Source organism: Citrus sinensis, chromosome 4 (assembly GCF_022201045.2).
Source record: "Citrus sinensis cultivar Valencia sweet orange chromosome 4, DVS_A1.0, whole genome shotgun sequence".
Classification (NCBI taxonomy): Eukaryota; Viridiplantae; Streptophyta; class Magnoliopsida; order Sapindales; family Rutaceae; genus Citrus; species Citrus sinensis.
Window position 1 is genome coordinate 23,661,962 of NC_068559.1, and position 12,494 is coordinate 23,674,455.

The 12,494-nt window shown below is 34.3% G+C and overlaps 3 protein-coding genes across 3 annotated transcripts; 2 read left to right on the plus strand and 1 right to left on the minus strand.

Moving 5' to 3' along the window:
• Positions 1 to 574: 574 nt before the first annotated feature.
• LOC102619907 (uncharacterized) lies at positions 575 to 4,099 on the minus strand. The gene is made up of 7 exons (XM_006484339.4): positions 3,948 to 4,099; positions 3,189 to 3,251; positions 3,007 to 3,086; positions 2,078 to 2,186; positions 1,590 to 1,749; positions 1,254 to 1,417; positions 575 to 1,169 (listed from the first exon to the last, which is right to left on the minus strand). Exons 1-7 carry the CDS (start codon positions 3,948 to 3,950, stop codon positions 816 to 818), a joined length of 933 nt encoding a protein of 310 aa, XP_006484402.1. The 5' UTR covers positions 3,951 to 4,099; the 3' UTR covers positions 575 to 815.
• Positions 4,100 to 5,684: 1,585 nt separating this feature from the next.
• Positions 5,685 to 7,749, plus strand: LOC112499010 (CLAVATA3/ESR (CLE)-related protein 12). Its single transcript, XM_025101473.2, has 2 exons — positions 5,685 to 6,246; positions 7,227 to 7,749. Exon 1 carries the CDS (start codon positions 5,820 to 5,822, stop codon positions 6,192 to 6,194), a length of 375 nt encoding a protein of 124 aa, XP_024957241.1. The 5' UTR covers positions 5,685 to 5,819; the 3' UTR covers positions 6,195 to 6,246; positions 7,227 to 7,749.
• A 1,310-nt stretch (positions 7,750 to 9,059) lies between these two features.
• Positions 9,060 to 11,925, plus strand: LOC102619325 (uncharacterized protein At1g26090, chloroplastic). Its single transcript, XM_006484337.4, has 7 exons — positions 9,060 to 9,404; positions 9,647 to 9,790; positions 9,878 to 9,952; positions 10,067 to 10,260; positions 10,343 to 10,514; positions 10,587 to 11,006; positions 11,614 to 11,925. Exons 1-7 carry the CDS (start codon positions 9,192 to 9,194, stop codon positions 11,743 to 11,745), a joined length of 1,350 nt encoding a protein of 449 aa, XP_006484400.1. The 5' UTR covers positions 9,060 to 9,191; the 3' UTR covers positions 11,746 to 11,925.
• The last annotated feature ends 569 nt before the right edge of the window (positions 11,926 to 12,494 follow it).

Below are 12,494 nucleotides of genomic sequence, written 5' to 3' on the forward strand. Positions count from 1 at the left end.
CCAGTTGTTCAAAGCTCATGAATCTTACGATGCAAGGTTATTTAAAGTTTAAACACAGCACATGTAAAATCTTGCCCGCAGCAGAATTGAAGATCTAACTCGTATGCTTTACTTCTTTCTTTTTCTTTTTTGAAACAGTAAAGATAAGCCGAAATATAGGGTTTGTGTTACGCGCTGTTGGGAAGAATAAGAACAAAACATTTTAATGCTCTTCATCGAGACAAGATTCTAGTTTTTACAATTTAATGCATTACATAAATTGACTTGGACTTGATGCCACAGCCAGTGTTGTGTTTTTTCTGCGAAATTGATTACTGTTTCTTACAGTGAAGTAAGTAGCAAAGAACAACTTCTTTCTGAAAGCTTAATAAAAGAACTTGATACCAGTAACACACATATTTTCCCGCTTCATAAATGGCTAAAAACGTCAAAAGGAAAAGACACTATGGCACTGGAATAAATGTAATGACAAGGGGGGGTCCTGAGTTATTTTCAGTACGGTAAGTTGAAAAAGACCATCCGTGCCTAATTGCCGATTAAATCACCAAAACAGTAACATAAACTGACAACAGAGTTTGGTGCCGGGCAAAAACAGTCTACCATTCAACCTTGATTACACACTTACTACATTTCGTTTTTCAAAATAGAATTTTATAAAATATAACACAGAGCAAAACATTATAAGATGCTGTATTTACATGGTCCAATGCACGTTGCAGCCAAAGCAAAAGGCAGAATATATATCACAAGCGGTGGTAGTATGTAGGGTTATAATGTAAATGACAAGAACTTCCCTAAATTCTTGGTTTTGCCAGCTAGAACTGTCTAGCAGAAACTGAACTGCGCTTATGCCTGCTTGAGGGCACAGAACTCTGAGACCATGACGATGGTTTAAATGCCCCAGTCAGCATGTTGGACGCTGCACCTGCATTGATTTTCCTTCTCTTGGCTTCTAGCTCCAGTTGTTTCGAACTTGATATCGAGGAACCAGAAAAGATCGAAGCAGCATTAATCAAAGCTCGCTTGTCCTTTCTATTTTTTTCAAACTTAGAAGAAAACTTAACATGTGCAGCAGCACAAGCATCTTCCTTAGTCGACGGAAGAAGTCGTAAGCCAAGGCCTAATTTTCTTGAAGCAGCCTCCTCTTCGGTGACTCTCTTCTTCTGAGACTGAAAAATGAAGAGCAAGTTAGCACTCAGCACAGGGTTCAAAAATGTATGAACAAGGGACTAGGTTTAAGCTCAGTAACATACTCTAAGTTTGGCCCTGAGAGCCTTGTTTAGTGCATAGTCGTCTGAAAACCTGCCATCAGATATTCTCTGAATTTGCACCAGTCTTGGCTCAGCTTCTTTCTTCTTCTGCAGGTCAGCTTCCTGGTGCTCAAGACGATAAAATGGATCCGAAAGCTTACCCCTTTCTGTGTGACAGAATAGAGTTGAGAGTTAGATGTCATCTAAACAATAACAGAAGGAAATGACAAGCACCCCGTATATGGCTTAAGCCATTGTCTTGAAACTACCATGCTACCATTTAAAAATCAACAAGAAGACGTATACCAATAAATATGTAAGTAAGGAACTGATACTAACCCTCATCTGCAGGGAGTTCAAGAGTCTCTGCATCCTCAACGTCAAACTCCTCTGTCTTTCGCTGAGCTCCACTAATAATTACATACTCACAATTCTTTGGATCTGTCTGGATAACAATCTGATGTTTGCAGCAAGGAGACTTCATCGTAAAACTCCATATCTGCACGAAGCAATATTATTGTTATTACCAGAAGAAATTTATAAAATAATTGATTTATTCTTGTACCCAGCAATCATACCAGCCGAAGTACACAGTCAAATGTAATTAATGTAGTATGAAGAAGAAACTTTCAAGATCAATGCATACAGCTGGCATAGATAAGAGCCATGGCAAAAACCTTTTCCGATAGTGCGCGTGTCCACACATTAATTTATGTTACGCCAATGATAGCATCAACTATTATCTCCCAAGAGACACACACATATTTAACATAAATGACATTTTCAATTCATAATTTTAAGCACTCAGAAGAATCTGCAAAACGTACCTTTGTAGAGTAATAATTTCCCACTTGCTTCTTTTCAGCATTGAAACGAACACCCTTTGCAATCATAGAATTGCATCCACCGCACCATATATTGAAAGGCATCTCAAACCTGAAAATGCAGTTAGATGATAGAAATTAGCAGCCAGGAAATAAAATCTTTAACAGGGCAGTATTTTAAATAGGCTTTTACATACCAATTGATTAATAGAATAAACAAGCAAAAAGAAATTTCAAGAAGTAATAGGATTTCTATTAATTTTCAATCTTCGTAATCAACAAATCACAAGCTGAAAAAGATAAAGAAATAGTAAAAAGCAAGTAAAGTTTTGCAAACTCATTTCCTACATTTCTGCTTTTATAAACTTAATGGTGCATGCGAGCATAATCACAAACAAAACCTACTGGTTTGAAAAGTTGCAAAAGAATGGCTCATAAAGCTCTCCTAAAATCCATTAGAAACCTATCAGAAGTTTCATAACGTCTACCAAAAACCTCCTCTGCAGGGAGGAATTTGCCTATTTTCTACACTATATAGATCTGCTTCAAACCTCATAAGTGATCAACAAAGCTTACCGTTCTTAACTTATGATACATTGAAAAAACGCCTAGCAGCTATTAAATAGATAAGATCATAGATACTCATTCTCACCAAAACTTACCTGCTTATCTAGACAAAGATTTCAAGCCATGGAGAGATCATAATCAAGACTATGGTTGTGAACCCTTATTTCTAGGACATGCTATTTTTTCTTGCCATATGCCTATTTGAATAACAGTAGCTTCAGCAGAAATGAACAGAACTCTATCACTTCCCATGTCAGAACGCTATGTCCATAAACATCACCATAACATTATAATTTTTCATATGCCAAGTCATGTTTTTTCAGTCATAATTGTAAATTAAATACCAAGTAATATAGATTCAATACCTTATAATCAAAATTCCCTGATCTAACTTTCTTGCTCTTTCCCTCAAAGCATGTTGACCATGAAACTTGTTCAAAGAACCCTGAAAATCAAAAGTAGGTGAGAACAACATAATACTAATCATCAAAAACATGTCCAACAATAACATAGTTCGAGCCTTCTATGTTACCATGCATCTGCATACCTGATTTGGGGTCCATTCTGGAGGATAGTAAAAATTATCTGCTCTAGCAGCTGCAAGAGAAGACTGCAAAAACACAAACACAACAAGTTTAGTAACTTAACAAATTGATGACACCAAGCAGGAAAACCAGCAAATAAAAGCATCATTTGTAAACCAATAGGGAAAAAAATTAAGAACCATAATCTCATAACAATTATGATTCATCAAACCCCAAATTTCAAATCTGGGACACCAGTTAACAGTGCCAAAGTAAACAAACAATGTACATAAGAAGCAACGCCAACACTATTTCCTGCAAAACTCTAAACTATAAGCCCTCTTCATTGCAAATATTGGTACTTTTGTTATTATCATGAATTCACCGCCTAAATTTTCTAAAATTATAACATTTTCACACACTAAATTCTCATGCTCTAACTCCTGGTATCGATAACAAGCCGAGCTTAAACTAGCTCAATCACATAACATTAATGATCAATTGGGTATTTAACTGTATTTAAGAAGACACAGAATTGATAATTTTCTCTAAATCATAAGCAAAATCAAATAATCATAATCTAAAAATAACAGAAAGCAGGGGAAAAAAAACATTAGAACCCAATAATTTCTCTACCAAACGCATACTGTATCTCATTGAAATTAGGGTTGTAAGTCAATTAATTAATTGTTAAAAACAAAAACTAATGCGGAACCCTAACCATAGCAAAAGGAAAGAAGAAAAATCAAACAAAAAATCAAATTTGAAGATAAATTATTTACCATTTCTTCTTCTAGATAGCACGATCAAGATCGCCGTTTGGTTGGTTTCGAATCGATGATCACACCACCGAATTTTTTTTTCAAGGCTCTAGTTTCTGCACCTTTAATTGCTGACAATCCTAAACGTAGTCGTTTTTGTTACCGCTACCCTTTTCGGCTAGTGGTAATGTGCAAGTCGGCTCGGCTCGCTCTCCTGTTAGCGCACGCTGGTGGGTCGGCTCAAGAGCGGCGTTTGAGGCCCAATCTGGAGACTTCATTTTGGGCCGAGTAAGAAACTGAAAATGATTTTGGAGCAGTCAAATTTAACCTTCTCATTTTATATCACTAGCCTCAACTTTTTAATTAATAATATTTATCCTAAAATTATTCTTATGAAAAAAATTTTTAAAAATTATTTCTTCTCTTTCGTGTTCTCAATAGGTCATTTTTCTCTTTTTTTTTTTAATTGATTCACAATTTGAATTGAATAGTAACTTCTAATTAAATCTTAAATTGAAATTTATATAGAATCTTAGAATATCACAAAAAAATAGAACTAATATTATCAATAATAAAAAAAAACCACCACTGATTCATACAATTTAACAAAATTTTAATATTGAAACTCATCTCATGTTGGTGGAGGTGATGGTTACTAGTGAAGAAGATATGTGGTTGTGGCGGTGGTGAGCTAGTCATTGATGAAAATAAGTGGTGGGCGAAAAATAAAATAAAGTGAAAAATAATATTTTTTTAATAAGGGTAATTCTAGAAAGTAATAAAATAAATTGAAAAGTGGGAACGGTGAAATTATTTGAAGGAATCTAATATCGTTACTTGTGATTTTATTTTCGTAAAGATCCAATAGATTAATCATTATTACATAATGTTCAAACATTCTAAATATATTATAAAAGTTGTTTTCTATCCAATAGTTATTATTTAATAAGAAATCAAGTATTTTAATTAAAGTACGGGATCTCAATTTCAAATTTAGTGACTTATTGTTTTTCAATTTTAAATTCTGTAATAGGACAAACCATGTGTAGTTTTTATAAGTTATTATATTTGAATCCAGTGACTCTAATTGGGATCGCTCGCTTAAAGTATGTATGGAATTCTCATTATATAATGACCCCCAATCCAATCCTTCTTATGAAGTGCAGTCATCTTAACTTTTGAAACAGTTGTAGAATGTATACTTCATTTTGCAGAATGAACCAATTTTAAAAAATGTATTGTATAATAGCCACTTTTGTAATGATCCTCGTTATTAATTGCAGACCCTTATCTTTTTGAAACAGTGGTATAACCATAGAGGGTGACAGGGTGTATGTTTCTTGACCCCAACTTAGTGCTCGAACTGTTCATATCCATTGCTTTGTCCATTGAAAATGTAGATTGCATATTCCCTACCATATTCATTAAGGTGCAATACACTCAAACGAGTATGGATCTTTCCTCTTTCACCGCATTGTAGCATCTAGAAACCTTAACAAAATGTTTATATAACATTACATTATACATTATTACTATGTGTCAAAGATATATTCTAGTGATTATTATCAATAATTAGCATAATCAAACATATTATAATTCCAGGTTTGAAATTTGTTATAATGACCCTTAATGTTGCTTGATTTCTAAGGAAGCTTTCATTGGGAATAGCCCCTACCGCTCACTCTCTCTCTCTCTCTCTCTCTCTCTCTCTCTCTCACCTTTCTCAATCAATAAATTAGCATTAAAAGCATTCTCAAGTCTCACATGAAAGGCCAGGCCAATACACACACATTTCAACTCTCCTTTTTACAACATTTCTTATTTTGTCCATTTGATTCATAATATTCTCTTGCTCCATGCTTCGTTTTGTAACTCTTCTTCTACTCTTTCTCCATGGCCTTGAGATTTTCACATCTAATTTTCATCACTCTTTGGCTCTCTCTTCTCTTGTTTTTATTCCATGAGTTGTACAATTTCAAGTCCAAAATCAACACCAACACCAAACAAAGCATCACCACCACCACCAGCAATACTATCCATTATTCACTTTCTAAATACCCTTTGATTAATAGAAAAGTTCTTGCAAGCAAATTCGACTTCACCCCATTTCAAAAACATCATGAGAAATCTTCACCATCCCAGGAGCTTCAGCCTAAAGATCACCATCAACCAGCCCCCGCTGCTGATCATGGAAGTGCGGAGATTGATCCGCGTTACGGAGTCGAAAAGCGTCTTGTACCCACTGGCCCTAATCCATTGCACCATTGATAAATTTTCTCTGCCGAATGGAAAAAGAGCCAAAAAAAGAGAAGCAGTACTGGTTAGTGAAACTATATATGGTTATTAATTTTCTTTTTTTTTTCCCTCTTTTTTTTTAAATTTTTTATTTTTTTTAGATCAGATTAATTATGTTGTATAATAATACATGTGTTGTAACTAATTAAGCTTGAGAGAGTCACGAAAATGTTAATATGCAGTGTGTTTTTAGGTTTTAATTTTTAGCATTATTACGATTTTACAAGGCATGCATCATGATACTGCTTTTGCTTCATGGATCAAAATAATAATTATAGATCACTGTTACGCAAAAAAAAAAAAAAAATTTGCGATTTCTAAAGAAACATGAGTAACTGTAACGGCACGGCACAAGACAACTTAAGACTGAGAGGACATGTATACATATATTAGCTTATAAAATACCAGCTAGCTTAATTAGCTAACCTCATTATGATATTTATTAATGTGAAGTTAGTAATTAGAGCAAAAGCTTGGCTCCCTTTGAAGGTTAGTACTGTTCACTGCACGTGATTGATTTCTGCCACGTGGCATTTTTCTGTTGACGTTTGGGTCTAAGGCTTAGCATAATCAACAACATTAATCAATTAATTATACCTACTACTTGCCAATTTCTCTAAAAATTATATAGATCTAGTTCTCTCTCACTATCTTTTTTTTTTTTTTAAAAAAAAAATACTATTAGTTAAAGTTAAAATAATATCCTTTTGACAAAATCTTATTAGATAGACGAGCGAATTACGTGAGTATGTTCGTCTCACTTAACGCATAATAATTTTTTCTATTGTACCGCTTTGAATGTAAAATCATTCAATAAAATCTTGTTAGATATTTGTAAAACGCAATTTTATAATTATTATTGTTATCATTTTTTAAGGCTTTTATATTGCTAGTGTCAGCTACAAGATTTAAGCAAATATCATATAAAAAGTTCATAATTTCTTTGTGGTAATGATTTTACCTTTTTAAGAAAGCACTAACCTTTTTCCTCTCCCCAATTTTTAGGACCTTTACTTGAATTGGGGTACAATTTAGGCCTGCCTTCTAAGCTTAGGCCATATATCCTGCCCCTACGTTCTTGGTGGATTATTGGGGTCTCCTACAATCATTTCATTTGCCCAGTTGCACACCTCTTCTTCTTTAAATGCAAGGCCGAGAAGACAAGTCAGAAACTTTGTTTTATGAGCACTATTATTCAAAGGGAAAGAATCAACGGCCAATATCCATATTTGGTGCTGCTTGATTATTTGATTGTAAGAGTAAGATCATGATCCATAAAGACAACAATCTGCTTTCATATATATATATATACATATTTTAAAATCATATTCATCATTATACATGATTGTACACAGATTGAGGAGAGCAATAGATAGATTTGCCTTTTAGTTCTTTGATAAAAATTTTAGGTGTTGATTGCAATGCACATGTTCGTTACATTGATTTTTGTAACACATATCGATCAACAAAACCTAGAAATGTAAACATATGTGTGTCAAAAATTCAACAAAAAGAATGTATTTGCATATGCAGAGTGAAAGATTCAACATCGTGATAAAAATTTCCTTGTCTATTCAATCAACATCGTGATAAAAATTTCTCTTGAATTAAAAAGTTGAAAATATGATGCCAAACTTAAAAAAATAATAATAATAAATTATTTTTACCCAGATTAAATTTTTGGTAATAAAGAGTGGATGTAACATCATGTGATAATTAGATGATGTGGATGTCTTTTTCAAGTTACTTTTCAGATTAAAAGCCAAAAATATGTATGATCAAGACACTTAATTCTTGTGGCCCAGTAAGGTTTCACATCCTCTAGGTGTAACTAATCCCGGTATCCCACCATTAATTACATAATTAAAAAGAAGCGTGTTTTATCACTTCTAATTAGTAATAAGAATTAATAATAAGTGACACCATTTGAATCTACTATAATATTCAATAAATTCATATATTTAATAGATTCATTATCAAAATTTTACTACCAATCAATATAACTCAAAATAAATTCGTAATCTTATGATCTTTCGGAAGAGACCTTTTTCAAATTAACTTTTTTTTTTTTGTTTAATGGAAATCTAATTGCTAAAGTTTCATAGACTGCATTGCTTCACACGTTTTATTGTATTAAAAACTAAGAAACACGGCTAATTAATTGAAAGAAATCTTGAATTAAGAAAAGTTTTGCAAAATATAAGAATGAATGTCAAAAATTAAAAAAAAAAAAACCAACCTTAGATTAGGTTGAAAAATAATTGTCGAGAGAGCAAAAAAGATAAAAGGGTGTAAACTTAAAAATTTTAGAGAGTAGAAACACTTTAAAATTTTATAATCTTGGGTTACAATAATAATTTAACTTAAAGATATCTATGTAATAAAAATATTTATTAAAAGCTCGATGCAGAAAAAAAAAAGGAAGAATTCAAATAGTCTCACCATTAACAATGGGTTGCCAACTAATTAAAAATTGTTGATGATGTGTTGTATCACCCATATTAATTAATACAATCATGTCTCTCCACTTCCAAAGGTGCAACCGTGCAAGTGAACAGAAGAGATGTCTTTTTTCTCGCAGCCCTACCAAACAAAACAAAGGATTCGCCGACGTTCCCACAGATATTTATGCAATGATTTGTTTTAAACATTTTCTCAATTTGATAATTACGTTCATGTAGCAGTTAAAAATGTGTTTCCAAGTAAGGACAGCAATAGCAGGTGTCAGGTGTCATAGCATCATATTTATTGGGGCAAAAACATAATAAATATAAATTTGAAGGGCCCGTGATCAGTTCGAACTTCGAACATCATCCCATCGCACGTGAGCCTGTGTCCGTCTATGAAGTACGAAGTTTATCAAAACGTTGCGTTTGATGTACCTTTAAACGGTGCGTTTTACTAGAATTAGCATTTTCTAAGTCGTACTACCAGCACCAAAAGAGGTAAATCATCGGTCCTCCGAAGAAAATGATGTCAGTTTCAGTCGTCTCTTCTCAAGTTCCACTTACAAGTTTCCATCATTTAAAAGGTAGACGAAAATCACGCTCGAGAAGACCTCGAGCCATGCCCATTTCGGCTTCCGACGCGGGCACTGATGAAAATGATAAATCGACGACATTGATTACCTTTTTGGGTAAAGGTGGCTCCGGCAAGACCACCTCCGCCGTATTCGCCGCACAGGTAATTATATTATATCTTTTCGTGATTTGATTATTTCATTTCTATTCAAAAGCTTTCATCTTTGAGCTCAAAGCTCACTGTTTCCATATTGGCATTTACCTTTTCTGTTTAGTTGGTTTGCTAACTAAGTGGTTTGCGGAAAAGAAAGATTGTATTAGGTGTCCAAAAGCTTATTGTTCGTTTAACTTAATCTGGGTTTAACTTAGTGTGTCAAAGTAAATTATTTATATCTTGATGTTCAGCATTATGCAATGGCCGGGCTTAGTACGTGCTTGGTGTTACATTCTCAAGATCCTACTGCTGAGTATATTTTGAACTGCAAGATTGGAAATTCTCCTGTTGTATGCAACAGCAATCTTTCGGCAGTTAGAATTGAAACGACTAAGGTGTGGATTTTCGTTTTGTTATTTTCACCTTGGAGTCTTGGATTGTGTGGCCTTAGTTTCTCCTTCCCTTTTACCTGTTGATTGCAGATGTTTCTTGAACCTCTCAATTGGCTGAAACAGGCAGATGCTCGTCTTAATATGACCCAAGGAGTTCTTGGAGGGGTGGGTATGTAATATCTCTATATGCTGGCTCAACATCATTTTACGTGCTGTTAACCTTTAAAAATTTGACTGCAAAGAATATCATTATGTATTTATGGATGTACTGTAGTTTAGGTGGTTGGAGAAGAGCTTGGAGTGCTTCCTGGAATGGATTCTATTTTTTCAGCATTTGCATTGGAGAGACTTGTTGGGTTCTTTGGGAATTTTGCCCAAAGGAACCACCAAAAAGAAAAATTTGATGTAATAGTATATGACGGTATCAGCCCTGAGGAAACTCTAAGAATGATTGGTGTAAGCAGTAAAGCAAGGTTAGGAAATTTGATTTCTGTGTTTCTCCAATAGTATGTGTCTTCGCACAATGAACAATATGTACAACACATATGTGATCAGGTTGTACTTGAAATACTTGCGGAATGTAGCTGAGAAGACTGATCTTGGGAGATTGACTGCTCCTTCACTCCTGAAACTTGTAGATGAAGCCTTGAGTATAAGTGGCCGCAGGCCTCTTCTGAATGGGAATACGAGCGCAGAGATATGGGATGCTATGGACCGAATGTTGGAGGTAATTATTATTCCCATTTGCTAACTCAACAATTTTGATGCAGATAGGTTATGTATTGCCTTTGCCATGCAGAGAGGATCTTCAGCCCTTGCGGAACCTCATAAATTTGGCTGCTTTCTTGTAATGAACTCAAATAATCGAACGTCTGTGAATTCTGCATTACGTTATTGGGGTTGTACAATCCAAGCTGGTGCACAGGTTGCTGGAGCAATTTGTACTGCTTCTCCTCATTTAGACGAAGAATCGGCAGAAAGAGTCAGGAAGAACTTTTCTCCCTTACCTTTGTCTTTCCTTCCACATCTCCCAACTGATAGCTCTCTAGACTGGAATACAATCATGCTGAACCCAGCCGGTAAAGAAGCTCGAGATCTTCTTTCTTTGCAAGCAAAGCGTAGTAGTAGCTTAATGTCGTCAGTAAAGTTTGATGCTGCCAAGAAGTCTGTAACACTTCTTATGCCAGGTTTTGACAAGTCAGAGATCAAGTTATACCAAGTACGTCATGTCAATTCAAGATTGCTCTCTCTCATATATATATTTTTTTCCTCCCAGTTCTGTAGATATTGGCATTGGTAACTAATGAGGTATGCATAAGAATTTTTCTAGTTGAATTCCTTAAAAAGCATGTAGGAGACCATGCTAGTTATATGCTTCAATAGAAAACACATGACTATGCGAATATCTTGGTTTTGAGTCGACATAAAGCATTTAAAAGCAAACAAACAATTTGTTCCCACAGTTGACAGTTGGAACTAATCCTTATATGATAATCTGCAAATTGGAACAACTAGGAAGTGGCAATATAACATTTTTCAAATCAATTGCCCTCCAAAGAAATAACAGAATAATACTTTGAACAGAATGAATTATTGCCTCAATCTTTTTTAAGCTTCAATCAGATATCATCTCTAGGTGTCTGAATTCAACCTATATATTAGTGAATTTGATGCGTTGTGCTCAATTTGCTGGTCTGCATTCAGTATCTTCTATTTTGAAGGTCAGCTATATTATGTTGTTATTCTACCATCTTCTTGTTTAAAAGTTTGTGGAAATTTGAACCAACTAATATGACAACGATTATTTCATCATCTGAAAATTGCAGTATAGGGGAGGATCTGAGTTGTTGGTGGAGGCAGGAGATCAAAGACGAGTAATCCATCTGCCACCACAAATTCAAGGAAAGGTGGGAGGTGCCAGATTCATTGAGAGGAATCTTATAGTCACAATACGATAGTGCAAAGACCGCTGTTCTAAATTCTCCTTTTCACTTTGCATGTCTTATCATCAGAGTCGCCTTATCAGCTGACAAATAAGGTAATCAGCTGTGTTTCTTGTAATGCGCAGTCTGCATATAGAGCGGATGTTATCAGTGGTCAGTATATTGAAATACAAACAATAAGCATTATTGTGTGTATTGACAAGGTGAAGAATTTAGCTTTAGAACTGAGTAGGCAAACTCAAAAATTATAAGGGATAATAACACTTACCTCCCCTGAGCTCTGGCAATATAATAGGTTAAAGGAAACCTGTAATGAGAGAATACATGCCCTCCTGAAGTTAACCGGTTCTAAAGCTGTAAAAGGTTAAAACAGTTGCTATAATAAGAATATAAAAATAAAAACCTAAATGTTTTTAGCCCGGGTGTAAAAGAAGCTATAAATTTAGTCGAAACAAATCGTATGAATGTATGCAATTAGCATGAACTAATTTTAGCAGAGGATCTAATAGAATGTGTTTGTTTTGATACGAAGGTTTTTAGCGGTTAGCCAATCAAAGTTTTTTATCTCGAAAGAAAACTATGTCAGAAAATAAATCTTGGCCAATAGCCGCCTTCTTAGGGATGGCAACTGGATCGCTCTACAATGGATATCCATAATATCCATCCAAAATTTTTTGGATCTTGAAATAGATATTTTAAAATTATATTCAGATGGATATGGATGAATATTGATAATTATTTTTATCCAACGGATATTTATTTAA